The 19,516-nt window shown below is 34.4% G+C and overlaps 2 protein-coding genes and 1 pseudogene across 2 annotated transcripts; 2 read left to right on the top strand and 1 right to left on the bottom strand.

Annotated features, from left to right (window-relative positions):
* Nucleotides 1–2,640: 2,640 nt before the first annotated feature.
* Nucleotides 2,641–7,100, top strand: LOC131657365 (sister chromatid cohesion 1 protein 3). Its single transcript, XM_058926777.1, has 12 exons — nt 2,641–2,925; nt 4,083–4,394; nt 4,491–4,540; nt 4,641–4,708; nt 4,798–5,177; nt 5,254–5,383; nt 5,490–5,626; nt 5,718–6,208; nt 6,331–6,379; nt 6,478–6,529; nt 6,644–6,779; nt 6,885–7,100. The coding sequence occupies exons 1-12, from the start codon at nt 2,802–2,804 to the stop codon at nt 6,981–6,983; spliced, it is 2,028 nt and encodes a 675-aa protein (XP_058782760.1). The 5' UTR covers nt 2,641–2,801; the 3' UTR covers nt 6,984–7,100.
* A 596-nt stretch (nt 7,101–7,696) lies between these two features.
* On the top strand, nt 7,697–9,972 carry LOC131659925 (lysine histidine transporter-like 5; annotated as a pseudogene).
* A 2,757-nt stretch (nt 9,973–12,729) lies between these two features.
* On the bottom strand, nt 12,730–13,542 carry LOC131659924 (uncharacterized). Its single transcript, XM_058929036.1, has one exon. It carries the CDS (start codon nt 13,540–13,542, stop codon nt 12,730–12,732), a length of 813 nt encoding a protein of 270 aa, XP_058785019.1.
* Nucleotides 13,543–19,516: the final 5,974 nt, after the last annotated feature.

The following is a 19,516-nucleotide window of genomic DNA, read 5'->3' as shown; positions in this document are numbered from 1 at the left end:
TATCATATGCAATTTCTAGAATTTCTTTTCCTTCTCCAAAAACGTGTACTATCATATGCAATTACTGAAATTTCTTTACCTTCTCCAAAACGTGTACTATCACATGCAATTTCTAGAATTTCATTTCCTTCTCCAAAAACGTGGACTATCATATGCAATTTTTGGAATTTCTTTCCCTTCTCCAAAAACGTGGACTATCATATGCAATTTCTGGAATTTCTTTACCTTCTCCAAAAACGTGTACTATCATGTGCAGTTTCAGGAATTTATTTCCCTTCTCCCAAACGTTATTTATCACATGCAATTTCTGAAATTTCTTTACCTTCTCCAAAATCGTGGACTATCATATGCAATTTTTGGAATTTCTTTTCCTTCTCCATAAACGTTTAATATTATTATGCAACTACTGAAATATCTTTACCTTCTTCAAAAACGTGGATTATCATATGCAATTTTTGGAATTTCTTTCCCTTCTCCAAAAACGTGGACTATCATATGCAATTAGTGGAATTTCTTTCTCTTCTCCAAAAACGTGGACTATCATATGCAATTTTTGGAATTTCTTACCCTTCTCCAAAAACATGGACTATCATATGCAATTTCTGGAATTTCTTTTCCTTCTCCAAAAATGTGTAATATCATATGCAATTTTTGAAATTTCTTTATCTTCTCCAAAAACGTGGACTATCATAAGCAATTTTTGGAATTTATTTCACTTCTGAGGAAACGTGAAATGTCACATGCAATTTCTGAAATTTTTTTCCCTTCTCCAAAGGCATGGACTATCATATGCCATTTCTGGAATTTCTTTTCCATTTCCAAAAACATGGATTATCATATGCAATTTCTAGAATTTCTTTCCCTTCTCCAAAAACGTGGACTACCATATGCAATTTATGGAATTTCTTTCCCTTCTCCAAAAACGTGGACTATCATATGCAATTTCAGAAATTTCGTTACCTTCTCCAAAAACGTGGACTATCATACGCAATTTTGGAAATTTCTTTCCCTTCTCAAAAAACGTGGACTATCATATGCAATTTCTGAAATTTCTTTACCTTCTCCAAAAACGTGGACTATCATATGCAATTTCTGGAATTTCTTTCCCTTCTCCAAAAACGTGGACAATCATATTCTATTTCTGGAATTTCTTTCACTTCTCCAAAAACGTGGACTATCATATGCAATTACTGGAATTTCTTTCCCTTCTCCAAATACATGGACTATCATATGCATTTTCTGGAATTTCTTTACCTTCTCAAAAAATGTGTACTATCATATGCAGTTTCATGAATTTATTTCCCTTCTCCAAAACGTGGACTATCACATGCAATTTCTGGAATTTCGTTTCCTTCTCCAAAATCGTGGACTATCATATGAAATTTTTGGAATTTCTTTTCCTTCTCCAAAAACGTGTACTATCATATGCAATTACTGAAATTTTCTTACCTTCTCCAAAAACCTGGACTATCATATGCAATTTTTGCAATTTCTTTCCCTTATCCAAAAACATGGACTATCATATGCAATTTCTGGAATTTCTTTACCTTCTCCAAAAACGTGTACTATCATATGCAATTTCAGGAATTTATTTCCCCTCTCCAAAACGTGGACTATTACATGCAATTTCTGGAATTTTGTTTCCTTCTCCAAAATCGTGGACTATCTTCTCTTCCTTATCAAAAAACGTGGTTTATCATATGCAGTTTCTAGAATTTCTCTCAGTTATTTAAAAACGTGGTGTATCATATGCGATTTCTAGAATTCCTCACCCTTCTCAAAAAACGTGGTGTATCATATGCGATTTCTAGAATTTCTCACCCTTCTCAAAAAATGTGGTATATTATATGCAACCTAGTTGACAACTGTAACACCCTGGATTTCCGCTTACCCCGCGGGGCTTCCGGCCTACCAAGATGGTTGAAATATTGTTTTTGCCTCCCGCAGGAATCGAACCACGTACCTAGGTATGCAACCTAGTTGACAACTGTAACACCCTGGATTTCCGCTTACCCCGCGGGGCTTCCGGCCTACCAAGCTGGTTGAAATATTGTTTTTGCCTCCCGCAGGAATCGAACCACGTACCTAGGGGTTAAGTACGTATTCATAGCAATTCCTGCTACCACTTGAGCTGTATTTATTAGGACGTCTGCTTTAAAGATTAGGACGCAAAACATTTTTAAATATGTATTTAACAATTTTTTTAAAAATATTTATATATATAAATATCTACATAGAGACAATACTACACACAATTTACACTATTTATACAAGTTTTGTACTATATATTTGTTCACGAATATTTTACTACCAATCAGTCATATAATTACTTCTTTTTTTCAAATATTTAAAATAGCAATAACATTCATACGAATGATTCTTATTTAGTGGACAACAATTAAATTCATTTTATATAATATACCCTCCATTATTATTTTCTAAATATACATTTTATTAATAGTATCAATTGATCTAGACAGATAGCAAAAAAATCAAATTAAATATATCCATAAATAAATAAAATGGCAGTTATTGTAAATATAAGAAGAACCAAGGTGTTTTTACAGAAACCAAAAGAAGCGTATCCAACACAACACACACCGCTTCTTTCAAAAATTTCATCAAATCGCGCGCCAAATTAAAATTATTTCCTAAAATAAAAACCCTAATTTCTACAAAACCCTAAAATCTCTCTCAATTCATCTTCACTATTTCTCATCAATTTTCCCCAATTTTCCCAAATTCGAGTCTCATCTTGAGATTTACAGCAACAAAGACTCAAGAAGAAGAAGAAAAGGAAGATGTTTTACTCTCAGACGTTTTTGGCGCGAAAAGGACGGCTCTCAACTGTTTGGATTGCTGCTCATCTTCAACACAGACTCAAGAAATCTCAATGCACGTCCACTGATATCCCTTCCACCGTTCGTAAGTGACGTTTCCACTAATTTGACTTAAAGTTTGTTTTTTTAATCGAAATCTTATGTGGGTTTGGGATTTTTTTAGGCACACTGTTAATCTTTCTATTGGGTTTTGGGTTTCTGTAAAAAAATGTGATTTTTCTGGATTTTGTTGATTTTGTGTTTTTTTTAATGAATTTGTTTCTTTAATTGCATGATAGTTTTGTTTGATGTTCTAAACTTGTATCTAGAGAATTTTGTTTGTTACAGTTTCTGCTCTATGATATGTATACCGAGGTTGTTGTTTTTACTGTTGTCGTTGTGCTTATCTATTGATCTTGAGAGTTTCTTAACCCTCGGGGGTTGGCCTAGTGGTTGCCATATTGGTGAAGGCTTGAGTCTTGCTAGGTGTAAACAATTCTTGGGTTGTGTCGAGTCCATACAGAGCTTTGCTATGACTTTTAACGGCTCCCAGTAAGTGGATGGTGGGATTAGTCCCCTTGGATTAGTTGATTGCAAGATTGGATAGCAAGATTTCAATAAAAATCTTGAGAGTTTCTTTCAAAACACAATTTTTTCAAGGAACAATGTTATTAGTTACTTCAGAGTTTGTATTTTTCCTTTGTTTTTTCTTAATTTTTTAGAATTAGTTTACTTTATGGGCTTCAAGCATCAAGATCTGGCATTTTGTGCGTGTGGAGATATAATTTGCATGCACTTGCGGTTTGAAAATCAATTTAAATAAGCAGAAAAAAAATGCTTGAAGAAATTGAGAGGATGCTAGTTGAAAATTGAAAGGAAGAAGCAGGGTATACTAGTCTTACATAGGTGTTAAATATTACCAACAAGCTCATTAAAGTAATGTGGAGCTTTGCTTACTAATATATAAGTGTGCTCTGGTTAATAAAATTAAAAAAAAACAGTGGTTCAATTTATGGAACCTGTTGATTTCACCGATTTTTGAAGGTTAATCGGTTTATTTCCTCAATTTTATGGCAAGCAGGTTACAGTCTTTAGTTTTCAGTTCAACTGGTTTAACTTGCCATTCGAGTTTTGGTTTTTACTACCTTGGTTTTTTTATTTATTTTTTTTAAAAGTGTGTAAGGTTTTGTTCTCTACAATGTTTATAAATACTGTAGTTTTTGTTGTTGTGGTTAATTTGTGGATCTTGATCTTTTCTTTCAGAACATATAATGGATCCTGGGGTTCCCATTGCATTGAGAATGTCAGCTCACCTACTCTTAGGTGTTGTTCGTATTTATTCGAAGAAGGTTGATTATCTTCTCAATGATTGCAATATTGTTCGTACTGTTTTATACAAAGTATTTGCTGCCGTGTCAAATCATACATTACCCGAGGACGGGATGCAAGCACCTGTTCATACTATCACCATGCCATCCACTTTTGAGCTTGATGCGCTTAGCTTGAGCAATGAAATGGATGTTAATGGGTACGAGGATCATCACATGAAGAGTGTAGAAGATATTACTCTTCCAGGTTATTGAAGTGAATGCATTTTCACATAGTTTTATTTATATATTCTTTTAGTAACACATGAAAGTTAAAAATATTTAAATGCTTTTTTATGTGCAGATCAAAATCCTACTGTACAGGAGAATTATGTGACTATACGTTTCGACGAGGTGCATGTTTTTTCCTTTCCTTTCATCTATGTAGAACTTTAGTAATGTTTTTTCTCGAGTTACAAATTTACTTCATCTACTTGTTTTCTTGTATTTTTAGGACGCAACATTTAGTTCTCCCAACACACAACCGCTTCCGGATTCTGATGCAAGACCAATAGTGGAAGAGTAAGCTTTGTTGGTTTTTGTGTTTAGTTGCTTTTAACGTTTTTTTCGCCATATGAACCGACTGAATAATAAACTGTTTGTCCTCGTAGCTTTATTCCCCAATCTCCAGGGACAAACGGAGCAGATTTTCAAGATGCTGGTCCAAGATCCCATTCAGAGTCACATGCTACCGATCATAGTGGTGATGGTAACGTACCCATTACAGAAGAGGCAATACCAGTGGAGAATATCCGTGATGCCATTACAGAACATGTTACCGATCATGATTATGATGCTATTGGAAATCTACAAAACTCTGGGCTTAATGATACCGAACTCAATAAGGATCTCAACCAAAATATGAATGAAAAGGATCCGATTCCTGAAATGATTGATGAGACCCGCGCTGAACCCTCATCAATTCGACCTGCTGGTCCATCAACTCCAATTACATCTCATGATGGTGCCTCAGATGCACAAGTTTATGGAGGTAAGTGCTCACTTGTCTCTTACATATACATATGAATTCTAGAATTTCAAAACTGATTTTTCTATATCAATCTTAGGCCAAAATTCGGAACCAACTTTAGCGCAAGTTATTCCTAGCGCTCAACCTGAGCAGGTACAGGATCAGAGGCAACAAAGAGGAAGGAAGAGAAAACAATTCTTCGATGATCCCATAGTGTTAACCAATAGGTAATCATTTAATTGTTTGATTCAACTACTTCCGTGTCCTGCAAAATATAGTTATTTGTAGAAATTTCCGGTTATGCTTGTTGCTCATACTAGGATGCCTTTGTAGATTCATGAGGGAAAACCTTAATAATACTCGCAATATACTGCGGAAGAGAAAAGACGGTGCTTCCTCTCCTCGGGATACATGGAAGCTGAAAAACAAACGATTAAAAGAGAATTTTTTTGACCAACCTTTATTTACAGGTAGGGTGTTCTTTATTGTTCAATTTGTAGATTTTAGTACTTATTACATTTATGAAAATTTGTTTTTTGAAATTTACGTATTCTTTTTCAGGAGTATGCAACGAACTTCTAAACATTCACAACAGGGAATATATAAGTTCAAAACCCCACTTGGTCATCTCTGAGGAAGATCATATGGATAGTACTACTAGTACTCCTCCAATTAATCAAATTGTCGACGAGCCAATGACGGATGCTCATGAGATTATTGATAATGCACCTGAGATTATTGATAATGTGACAATAACTGTGGAGGAAACTGAAAACGTCCGTTCCGTTGCTAATCCTCCTCCTACTACCCCAACTCAGAATATGGACACTGAACTCATTATTGAAGGTACTAACAAGAGTCCTGTTAAAGGAAATGGTGCAACACCTACTTCAATTTCTGAGGCATCGGAGAGGCCATATGGTGCGACTTCACCTCGTGCTCATATATCCGAAATTGGATCCCCTAGCACTTGTCAAGATACCACAATTCCGAACTATGACATGTCAGACTTTCCAGATACAAATATACTCAACGATTCTGCTGAAAAAGGAGTATGGTTTAATGTTTCTTTATCAATACTTTCATATAATCTTATTCGATGAATCCTATTCCATTTCCTTTCAGCATAAAACTTGTATTTTAAGCTAATATCTTATCAACCTTATTCTTGTAGGAGTTTTGGTTTCTTGAAGAAGACAACAACAACACACCCGCCACTACCAGTAGGTTCTATTTTCATGTCATCTGATATTTGATTCGAGACAGTACTTTACTTAACGCGGGGTTAATATTATAGCTGACGTAAAAATTTTAATGACAGGTTCACAAAGCACAAGCACAACAAGTATTGGCTCATTAACTGGAAGGGCTAGGTACTTATCTATTGTTCTGGGGGTCTCGCATATGTTGTTTTTGTCAATTTTGTTCTTCAGAATGCTTTTCTAGTATCGTAATATTCCCAATGTTTTTCACGTGTTTAATTCCAGGGGTCTAGCTAAATATTTGCAAGATTATTCTCCATGTACTCCAATTCCGGAGCAGCCTGCTGAAGATTTTAGCTTGAACAAGATGTTGGAAGGGAAAACCAGAAAGATTGCTGCTCGGATGTTCTTCGAAGTTTTGGTTAGTTTCATGACATTTCTTCTATCCATTGAAATGAACTTCAATTATGTTCAAAGAGTTTGAATGTTTGTTGTGGGTTTTGATCCGGCTTCTGTTGAATTACAGGTGTTGAAGACTCATGATCTTATTGATGTAAACCAAGAGGAGCCTTATGGTGATGTCAGCTTCAAATTGACCCCAACACTTTCAAATGCTAAAATTTGATATTTTTTCTGTTATCTATTGTGCAATATCTGTGTATTTATGGCCTTTTGAGACTCTGATAGTAGAAGGAAAAACTAGTTTTGGTTTGAAATAATGACAAGTATATATTTTTCTTAACAGCTTAACCTTTGAAGTGTTCTTTCATTCCAAGTTCATCTATGGTGTGATAAAATTATGGTTGACTCCTAACCCATAATCAAGTTCATGAGTCATATACTCTTTATTCTATGATATGTTCCATATTCATCTTTGGTATGATAAAATTATGGTTGACTGACTCAGTTGTAGCTACAACACTTGTATTTTTTGGTTGACCATCATTTAAACCCTCATCCAATTCTTAATTAAATTCATTCATTCTCTATTTTTCACCATCTTCAAAATACTTTTTAGAAATTTACAACTTGACTCACTAGATCTTTCAACATCATCTTCATTTTTTCTCTTGTTTTTCTCTCTTACACTATCCATAAATGTTTCCTCCAGTCCATTTGATTTGGGCTCATTGAATATTTCAACCTTACAATTATAGTTCTCAACAAATGCAGCCAATTCAGATGCATCCCTATCATCCTAAAGAGTTTTAGATTTTTTTATAAACTTACCATCATGTTTCCACCACATTTTCACAGCCTCAACTTGAAACTTTGAGTCCATCCCTTTGAATAAATCACACGCCTAAAAAAAACAAAAATCAAGATCTTATCCACTAAATGGATACACGCCCAAACCAAGGGTCCTTTCAAAAGAAAGTTTGAGAATCCGACCCAACTTTTCTAACCACATCATTGGCAAACCAATATGCATAACCTTTCTCTTTATCTCCAAGAAGAGACACCTCTTTCCACCAGAAAAAGAATATCCCTCCAAAAGAGAGGAAATACATAAATAATTGTACCTAGCTATAAGAATATCCCTCCAAAAGCCTTGAGTCCCTTATATGCAACCTCCATATAAGATTAACCAACCAGAGATCTCCCACTCTTAACCCTCCTTTGCTCTTAGATTTACAAACATCATTCCAGTGAACCCAAGAAATTTTAGAATCTCCTTTCACCCCAAAGGAACTTTTTTTTTGCAATTTAGCAATCTTCTTCCAAACCATAACAACCATTTTCAAAAAAGACAAGTAGAATATGGAGATAACATTAACACAAAATGGAACATCTATGCTTTTAAGAGTTTAGAATAGTCTTTATGAATAGTCTTGAACACCCTGAGCCATCTCAAAACTTTTAAGAATAGTCTTTATGAACCACAAATTCTCAAATGAAGGATTAACCCAAAAGTACCAACCCTGAATCCAAAGTAAATATCAATCTATTTTATTCACTATGGCAACTAATCCAAATGCATGAATTGGTTCCGGGGAAGAGATTCGATCGGTACTTTGATTTAGGAGAACATGTATTTGGATCCAAAGAAAGATTTGGATATTGGATGATGATGATACAACAATTGATTGTTCAAGTTACTTCAACCATTGTGTATTGTGTCATCGGCGGAAAATCCTTGATGAAGTTCTGTGAAATAATAGATCCATCCATGTTTGGAGAAATTCGACAAACATATTATATTGTCTTCTTTATTTGTTTACAAATATTCCTTTCGCAGATTCCTAACTTTAATAATTTGAAAGGAATCTCTTTGCTCGCTGCGTTCATGTCTGTCTGGCATGTTCAAAAATCTAGTAGATAGTATATCACATTAAATTTATGCAGTCTCAATGAAAACTAAGTAATTTTTTTTCCTGATGGTTTTGTAGTTATTCGATGGTGGCATTTGGGACGTCTCTTACGAAGGGATTCGAACATCATCCTACTCACTATGGTGTTCGATCCCATACTACTGTTGGACAAACTTTCGATATTTTAAATGCGCTTGGAACAATAGCGTTTGCATTTGCCGGACATAGTGTGGTTCTTGAGATTCAAACTACATTGCCCTCAACCGAAGAAAAGCCTTCCAAAACACCGATGTGGAGAGGAGTTATTGCTGCGTATTGCGTAGTTATTGTTTGTTATCTTATTGTCGCGGTATCTGGTTTTTGGGCGTTTGGAGATATGGTTCAAGATGATGTTCTCGTCTCACTTGGTCGTCCTGCATGGGTTATTGCTATCACTAATCTGATGGTTTTCATTCATGTTATTGGAAGTCATCAGGTGATCCTAGTATTCTAATCATCTATACATCATTAATTTTTAAAAATATTTTATGTAACATACTAATAACTGTTTTTTTTTTATGTTTAAGGTTTACGCAATGCCTATTTTTGATACGATGGAGTCTTATTTAGTGCAAAACTTTAACTTCAAACCCTCAAGAACTCTACGCATAGTTGCTCGAAGCATATACGTTGGTAAGATCACTTATAAATAATAGAAATTTTTAGGTTAAAAATGTTAAGTATAATAATTTGCATATATATATATATATATATATATATATATATATATATATATATATATATATATATATATATATATATATATATATATATATATATAAAATTTAATATGAAATTTTCATTTTTTTTATAGCTATGGTGGAATTGGTTGCTGTAATCTTCCCATTTTATGGAAGGCTATTAGGATTTTTTGGAGGACTAGCATTTACAATCAACATCATTTATTGTAAGTATTAATATTTTTATTATTAATCATGTTTTGAGTAATAGTGTCTTTGTATAGTTTGTACTAAGTTTCAAATACTTGACGTTGCAGATCCCTTGTGTTCTATGGATTAAGGCCAAAAAACCAAAAGTATGGAGCTTTCATTGGATTGCATCAATGGTAAATCTAACTTTAAACTTACTCAAAAATGAGTTTAATGTTTGATATTATTAAATATTCTATTCTATGTATCTAAATCATTGTTTTTTATGTTACAGTGTTGTATAACTGTTGGGTGTGTTATAGCAATTCTGGCACCTATCGGAGGAATTAGAACAATTATAGTTTCGATGAAGACTTACAAATTCTTGTCATGATAATTTCAAGGAAGATTAATTAATTGATGTTCTAAGTTTATTGTAGAACATTAATTTATAGGACTTACCAAGTTTTTGGTTTTAGTTAGTTATCCATAAAATTTGTAATTTAATTCAAAATTATGGATTGATTTAATGAAAATGTTTATTTTATGATTGCTTCAAAAATGTGTATGCCAGGATACTACGAGTAGATGTGTTGCCTTAGAATAATAATGCGTGAATTTGAAAAAATCAATCTCACAATTAGTTATGAAGGACCGATTTTACCATTAAAAGTAGGCAATAAAATGGTCATGTTTTTATCCTGGGATGGATTTACTGTTTTCTTAATCTATGAGTACCATGTATATATAGGGTTAAAAAAATACTCATATTTTACAATTTAATTACTCTTCTTTCTACTCATTTCATTCTTTATCACAAACTTATTTTCTCTTTCGTAATTTCTCTTCTTAAAAAACATCATTATTTCTACTTTTTCTGAACACCACCTATACGTGAACTATCTAATGACATATTCTAGAGAAAAAAATCAATTACTTTTTAATAGTAGTATATTGGATAAAGTGATTATCCAATTACCAGTTCAGTTGTTAAAATGGCTATCCAGTCTTAAGCAGGATGGTCCTAACGGATCATAGCCTTCTAAGGATTGAGTCAAAAACCCAAAGTAACACACTTTGGGTTATCCGATCATTAACACACTTTTTATTTTAAAAAATAAAAATAAAAATTTCATAATATTTATTATAAATAAAATTAAAAAGTATATTATTTTAAACATAATACATTTTCAAATATTATACTATCATCTATAAATCCTATAATGTGTTTCTAAATAAAATATATATTTGTTTAATTGATGTTCTATTTAATTTTAATACCAAAAATTAGATAGTGTACCTTCAACCAATCAGAAGATCCTATTTAATTTTAACATATTTAATTAATTATAAAATAGTACAATTATTTATTGTTTTCAAGACAGTTTACAATGAATGTAACTTTACCTAATCTTTTAAAGGAAAAGCTAACATGTGTCCCAAGAGTACAAATTAATGAAATATTTATAGAAATATTTTTTTGAAACGCGTACATTCAATGTATCAAAACTTTAAATATAATTTTATTGCATTTGTTTACATTTTTTTTTAATTATAGTATCATTAACATGTGTCCTTAGAACACATGTTAGCATGATCCATTTTTTAAATTGGATAAATAAGAATTTATTTTTTTTAAATGGCTAGAAGATCAATTTACAGGACTTACCAAGTTTTTGTTTTTAGTTAGTTTTCCATGAAATTTGTAATTATTTTAATTCAAAATTATGGGTTGATTTAGTGTATTTGTTATAAGTTTTAATGAAAATATTAATTGCTTAAAAAATGTGTATGCCATGATACTACGAGTAGATATGTTCCCTTATAATAATAAGGCATGAGTTTGAAAAGATCAATTTCACAGTTAGTTTGACGGACCGATTTTATCCTGAAAACTAGACAATAAAATAGTCATGTTTTTAACAAATGTTATAGTTTCAATGTGATGGATTTACTGTTTTTTTATCTAGTACCATCTATATATATAAGGTTTAAAAAATACTCATATTTTAGGATTTAATTACTCTTCTTTCTACCCATTTCATTCTTTATCACAAACTTATTTTCTCTTTCGTAATTTCTCTTCTTAAAAAAATCATTATTTCTCCTTTTTGTGAACACCACCTATACGTGAACTATCTAATGACATATTCTAGAGAAAAAAATCAATTAGCTTTTAATAGTAGTATATTGGATAAATTGATTTTAGTCCTAAACGGGACGGTCTTAACGGGTCATAGACTTTTAAGAATAGGGTCAAATTCGATGTAATATAGACTCGAAATTTACTATCCAATTCTGATTCTGGATAGACTTCGGGTTATCTGGTCGTAACACATTTTTTATTTTAAAAACTAAAAATAAAAATTTCATAATATTTAAGATTAATAGTAATTTACCCCTGTAATATGAGCGTGTTTCAGTTTACCCCACCGTTGCTAAAGACAGGTTTTGGCAACGCTTTTTTTGAAAAATCCGTTGTCAAAAGGTAAGGACGAAAAAAGTAAATTTTTTTAACACTACAGGGGTGAATTACTATTAACCATAATATTTATTATAAATAAAATTAAAAAGTATATTATTTTAAACATAATAAATTTTTAAATACTATATTATCATCTATAAATACTATAATGTGTTTCTAAATAAAATATATGTTTGTTTGTAATATATATATATATATATTAAAATAATACTTAAATATTTAATTCAAAGAGAAAAATTAATATACTATGATTAAAAAATATTGATTATATTGATTATATTAATATATAATATTTAAAAGAGAAAGATGGAATAAAATATTGATTATATTAATGTATAATATTTAAAAGAGAAAAATTGAATAAAATATAAAAAAATCAATATATTATTTTGGAGTAACACTCGACAACAACAAAGCATTGAAAAAATCAAACGTTACAATTAATTTGGTTGTAGTTGTTCTTATACAGAAAAAAAAAAGCCTTCTTTTTGTAGGTAACAGAAACAATATAGCCATGGAATAAATAATCATATCTTTAGCAAAAAAAATAGTTCCAAAATTGATGAATTTATTATTTATATATTTAGATACCTTTTGGGTACGTTGTATGTATAAAAAAAACAAATAAACAAAACCCTTTTCAATTTTTTTTTGACCAAAACAAAATTAACAGCTTTCATTAATCAAAAGGAACTCAATACAAGGAGGAGGTAAATTAAAGACATTACGCCTAGGCCATGAATAGGCCGTCTTCGCTAACGAGTGGGCAACCATATTCGCTTGACGTTTAACAAACTTCACCTCAAAGTTGACATACAATTGTAACAAACTTTGAATAGATAAAATAAGCAAACTAAATTCGGAGTTTCCACAATGCTTGGAATGGATCGCTTGAACCACTTTTTGGGAATCACTTTCAAAAATGACTTTTTCAAACTGGTTAGCTATAGCGTCAAGAATTGCTTCCTTAAGCGCCAATGCCTCTGCTTCGACAATGGAACGAAAGTTTGAATCCCAAGCGGTACCTGCTAAGATAAATCTACCACGGTTATCTCGCACACACCATCCCCTATTAGTAGTACCATGAATATGATTAAAACCCGCGTCTACATTGCATTTCAACCATCCTGTGTCAGGCGGGTTCCAAGCTATTATGACTTGATCGGAATTATTAATCTGGTTCCACTTTTGCGCTGAATACCAATCCTGCCATCTATAAAAAGCTTGCATACCAAGAGTAGAAGCTTCTTGTTGCTCGTTATTCCAAACAACATTGTTTCTATTATTCCAGATTACATCTAACATAACAGCAAAATGCCCTGCAGTCCGACTATCTTCTTTAGAACAAATATCAAAGATAATAGATTTGGCATCATGAAAAGATTGAAGTCGGGGTAAGATAACATCGTACAAACCTGTTGCCCTCCAACAATGAAAAGTAGCCCCACACCCGAAGAAAATATGCCAATCATCTTCCATCTCATTCTCACAAAGTTGACATTCAAGCGGGCACTGGACATGATATTGACGAAGTCAAATGCGAGTTGGTAAACAGCCTCTACAGATTCTCCACAAGAGATGCTTGATTCTAGGTTGAGCTTTTATACTCCAAATCCCCCCCCCCCCCAATTACCATCCACCCTACTACTGACACTCTCATGATTACTTCGCAATATTCTATACCTAGATCGAACACTATATTCTCCATTCTGTTCTTCCTTCCAAATCCATCTATCTTCCACCACTTCCTCCACTAAAGGTGTTAGACGCTGGCCTGAGGATCTAGAGGGGGGGTGAATAGATCCTACGCAGTTTTTCCGGGATTATTACGAACTAGAGCGAAAGCGGTTCTGAATCGACTTGCGTCTATTCTGGACCGCTATTGCAAAGGGTCGTATATGTTACAAAACCACAATATAGTTGAGATTACCGATGAAGTGATATGCTATCGAATCAATACGTGTCACAACTGAAATTCAATTAACTTCTATATTGACAAACTTTGATTTGCAATGCAGTAATAGTGGAATAAGCAAAACGACAAACACTTGGTGATAATATTCAAATTGATGCTAATTCAAGATGTGGTGAATTGTGATGTTTATGCAGAACTTTAATTCACAATTTTAACACTTGAATCGTTAATCAATTTTGCAATTATACCAATTATGAACAGAATGTAAATGAAAAGGTAAAAGCGACAAGAACACGATATTTGTTTAGGCAGTTCGTGATCGTCCTCGCTACGACTACGTCTGCCCCCAATTCCAAATTGAAATTGGGAAAACTTTCATTAATGTTGAAAGCAGTTTATACAAAGAAGATAACAAAGCGATAAACGATAAACCACTTATGTAGATCCTTTGAATCTTCTTCCCCCTTAATCTTTAGCAAGATCAAGGTTATCCAAGAGTCTCACTTTGATTCCTTTCTGCAGTGTCTTGATTCCTTGAACCCTTGTTCCTCAATCGTTACACTCAGCCGAATCCTCAATGACGACCTCTTGATAAAAACCCCCAAGAACCACCTGTCGTGGAGGACAAAACCCGCAGATTTTATTCACCAAAAACCCCACAAATCTTCACCCACTAGGAATCTTCAATTTCGTTCCATGGACGTTATCGAACTCATCACTAACCCTCAACGCAAGAATGATTATGTGTAATTGTGTTGGAGATGACGAAGAACGAAGATGAGAAGACTTTGTGTATCTTTCAGTCGTTGGTGTTGAATGCAAAGAATGAACACTTGATAATATATAAGAGTGCCTATCAGTTGGAGCCAAGAATAACAGAAATTTTGGCATTTTTGATCAGTTAGGTCGACCTCTTGTAGAGCTTAGGTCGACCTAGCAGAGGTGCATTAACTGGAAATGATTTTGCTCCCAGTTAGGTCGACCTGATTTGGAAGTAGGTCGACCAGAATCCACTTGAGATGCGTTTTGGAGACATTTCCTCAGATTAGGTCGACCTAGTTGTTGTGTAGGTCGACCTAGCAGAATGATATGTAATTTTCTTCATTTTAGGTCGACTTGTGTTGGGAGTAGGTCGACCTAACTGCTGCTTTTCTGCATTTTTCTTATTTGGCTTGTGTTGGGTCGACCTGCTCTGATCCAAATGACCAATGCTTGCTTTTCCTTGAGTTCTTCTGCTTGTGCCTTGTGGCTTGTATGCTTATTGAGTTTTCCATGAATCAAAAACATCTTTGTGATTGTGATCTTGTATTCACATACTCCCCCTTTTTTATGATGGCAAACCGATAGTAGAAGCTTTGGCGGTGAGTGATGAAGGCTCAACAAGGCGCTCCCCCGTACACTCAACATCTATAACAAAGCTCCCCCGTACACTCAGTATCTATGTCACTTAGCTGGTCTCCCCCGTACACTCAGCTTCTATCTCCCCCTTTGACAACATCAAAAGAGAAACAAAGAAACAGAAGAGGAGAGTAACAAGAGAAATATAACGAAAATACCGGTATTCATAGTAATAGATAACATGTGAATAATGAAACCATAAGAACCAAACATGTTTTTAAAAGAACACTGCAACATACATAATAATCCAAGATATGAACAAGAACAAACAGTACGACAACATTTAGGGAAATAATAATGAAATGAAATGCAATGAAATGATGATGTGATGGAGAATGCATCCTAACGCCGACCCCTTCTTCCTCTTCCTCTTTGAAATGTATAAGGTCGATCTTCTTCAACTTGTTCCAACAGATCCAGCACAGACATGTTGAGAGTGTTGAAGCTTTGGCTTATGTTAGCATGACGATGCAATGCCGTTTCCTCAAACTGATTTTGTCTTAGAGTGGAGTTGGAGGAAAACGTCTCAAAATCGCTTTTGTGGTCTTGAACTAAGTTGTACAACGATTGATATTGTTGTTGTTGTTCGTCATAGCGATCTTGTTGGAGTTGTTGCATTTGTTGGAGTTGGAGTTGTTGAGTGTCGAAGTGTTGTTGTTGTAGGAGTTGCATATTCTCTAACATGGAAATGATGTTGGTTTGATCCGGCGGAGGCGGAGCTGTGTATCTCCAAGGAATATCCTCTTGTTGTGGCGGAACATATCTCCAATTTGCATCCGTATCTTGTGCTACATCTTCCATGTGGTGATCATCATCATTTGCATTATCTTGATCAAGTCCTTCTTCTTCATTTCCTGCATTGTTTCCAAACTCCGTGGGATCATCATAATTGTAAATGACCTTCCCGGTTCCCTTTTGAATGAGATAGTAGGTTTTCCTAACCGGATTTCAATGGTATCCCATAAGAGTCAAGGTAGTTTGTGAGAATTCTTGAGATTGGTGTATGCTGATGTAGTGTAAGTGATCAAGCCGCATACCGAAGTGATTGACAATTGTTTGAATGATTGATCCATAACACAGGGCTGTAGTTTTCTGTTGGACCTCATGAAACTTAGCAGCTAGGAAGTAAGGCCAATGTATACGCGTTCTGTTTTGCAGCAGATACATGAGTATGACTTCATTTCTTTCAATTCTTGAGTAGCCTCCTGCTCTTGGTCGAATGATTCTTGAGATGACCCAATTTAGAAGCCTAGGATCTCTCTTCAGGTGACCGGCTGTTATTGTTTCATTAGGTTTGTCAAAGACGGAAGGGTCTTTGAGGATAGACTTCATGTAGGCCACATGGTCATAGATTCCCGGTACGTCCCCGTCTTCTATACATAATTCATCACCTACAATTTTGAGGCCAAAGATACTAATCCAAGCCCGTTTGTCAACAACATGCGATCTAGAGCCCATTTTGAAACGGAAATTACAACCATCCCCTTTTGTAAATCCTGCATAGAAGGCCCTGACGGTATTTTCACAGTACGGAGTATCACATTGTACAAAGGGATGAATATTTTGATGTTCAATCAAAGCAGCGACATCAGGGATATGCATGTTTTTGACAAGATTTAGATCATAGGTATATTGCTTAACGATTTTTCTTTTCATCTGCCATTTCTCAAAATTTTCCCTACAATCAGGATGAACAAGAGCACTTACCGGTTGAGATGATGAACCGGATGCGATTTCCTTTCCCTTTCTTGATTTTGGAGGCATTCTTGTTGATGATTTTGTGTGAGAAGGATGATTTTTGACAACCTTTGAGCTTGAGGAATTAGGGTTGGCCGTACACAATGATATGAAAATGAGAGGGAATGAAAGGATGAATTATTTTGAATGAGTGGGGCTGGGTCGGGTCGACCAACAGACCCAAATTTGGAAATGTAACAGCAGTAGGTCGACCTAACTGAAGACTGGGTCGACCTGACAGAAGTTATGTGAAAAATGATCAATTTAGGTCGACCTAAAATGTGGGTAGGTCGACGTAACTGAGCAATTTTTATTTCTGCTGAAAGTTTTCTTCTGTAGGTCGACTCAGATGCAGGGTAGGTCGACCTAAGTTACCTTAAATGTTTGAAATGCCTTAGAAATGTTACTATATGAAGTATTTTTGCTTGGTTACTTGCTTGTATGCCCAAAACATGATATGTTATGAATGGAGATGATGAACACATATATGTAATTGAGATGTATAGATAAACATACATGAAGTCACTATAAGCATGTTAATTGATAGCATATTATAGTATCAATAAATTTTTTGGAAGTGAACAATAAACATGTTACCGCTTTCTCAATGTGTATGTGTTTTGTCATCATTGTGTGGAGTCCTCTTGTCAGTGTGCCACAATCCTAGACTTGATGATGAATTTGTCTTGTTAGAGTGTTTCATGTCTTGGTTTCTTGATTTTGCGAAAAACTCATCTGGTGTCGATTACTTGATGTTCTCCCGGATGTGGGACAGAGTCCCAACCATTTTTCTGATAAGAATAGGTTTAACTTTCCTTGCAATGCAATTTGCCAATTGCTCATCAAGTAGTGTGTCCTTTGTGTTTTTCGAGTTAGCTTGTATGTGTGATGTATCTTATACATTTGTAGTGGCCAGGTCACCTACATTTCTTTGCCAAGTATAGTTCTTCGATTTTCTGACTTCATCGATGACATACCAAGAGTGATATGTCTTCCTTTATGTGTCTTGAGCATCAGCTATCAAGGGACCACCACCTTTCGGCGATGTCAAGACACTTTTCCTGCAAAAATTAATTTAGAGTGGAAGGTCCCCAATCTTCATTGGGTCCTAGATGGTGAGTACAGACATTGTTACACTTAGGCAACCATTGAAATACGCCTTTAGGAACTAAGATTCTCCTAAACTTGCATTTTTCAATGGTATGCCCCTTTTTGCAACAGTAGTGACATGTAATATGAGGAGAATATACCGTTTTACCGGTTGATGCTTTAGGTACGAAGGTGTATTTGCTATATGGCGGAGTATAAGATCTCTTGAATTTGTTTGGATCAACCGCGAAGGTCACTTTTGGTTGTAGAGCCTTGTCTAATTTGGTTTTTAGATTTCTCACTTCTTTTTGCCAAATGTGACATGTCTCACAACCAAACCATGACGTAGGATCGATATCAACTTTATCCTTTTGAATGTCTAGCATAGATTGTTTTAAAGCTTCCATGTCCTTTTCGGTCTTCTCAACTTTTGATTCAAGGTATGAAAAAAATTTCTTATTTGAGGCCAAAAGTTTGAAAGCTTCAATTGCATCTCTATGTAGTTTTTCAAAAGCTAATTTCAATTGATCATGAGATACCTTATCTACAAGTTCAGGCTTAAGATGACTTACAACTTTCTTTCTCTTGTATTGATGAGCCATAAAGCATAAGTTTGCTAATTCTTCTTCATCGCTTGATGAGCTTTCACTAGATGAATCACTTTCCCATGCTATGTAGGCTCTTTTATATTTGCTATGACTTTTGCTTTGGTTCTTCTCTTTTTCCTTCTCAAGGTATGGACAATCCGGTTTGTAGTGACCGGCTTTCCCACAATTAAAGCACAGCCTTTTGATTTTTCCTTTGTTGTTGTCATCTTGTTTGAACTTGGTTGATTGCTTTCTATAGTTGATCAAGCCTTTGTTAGAATGCTTTGCTCCATTTTTCTTTAGATATTTGTTGTATCTTCGCACAAACAGTCCCATATCCTCATCATCGGAGTCTTCGTCATTACTTGTATCACTATCCTTTAGCTCTTGTCTTGAGGTCTTGGAGCTTGAAGCTTTTAGAGCTATTGACTTCTTCTCTACCTCCTTCTCCATGTTCTTTTCTTTCTTTGCCCTTTTCTCATGCATGTCAAGGCATTTAAGGTGTTGTTCATGTTCCTCTAGTTTACCAAAAAGAGTGGTAATATCCAAAGAGTTTAGATCATTTGCTTCCTTTATTGCTGTAACTTTGGGTTGCCATTCCCTGTTCAAACATCTTAAGATTTTGTTAGTACCAACTGCATTGGAAACAGGTCTATCAAGAGAATTTAACCGATTTTTCAGGTGAACGAATCTCTTCTGCATGTTTTCGATGGATTCACCATCTTCC

The sequence above is a fragment of the Vicia villosa genome, linkage group LG3 (genome assembly GCF_029867415.1).
Source record: "Vicia villosa cultivar HV-30 ecotype Madison, WI linkage group LG3, Vvil1.0, whole genome shotgun sequence".
NCBI lineage: Eukaryota > Viridiplantae > Streptophyta > Magnoliopsida > Fabales > Fabaceae > Vicia > Vicia villosa.
The sequence above is the reverse complement of the archived record's forward strand: the minus strand, read 5'-3'. Positions and strand labels throughout refer to the sequence as shown.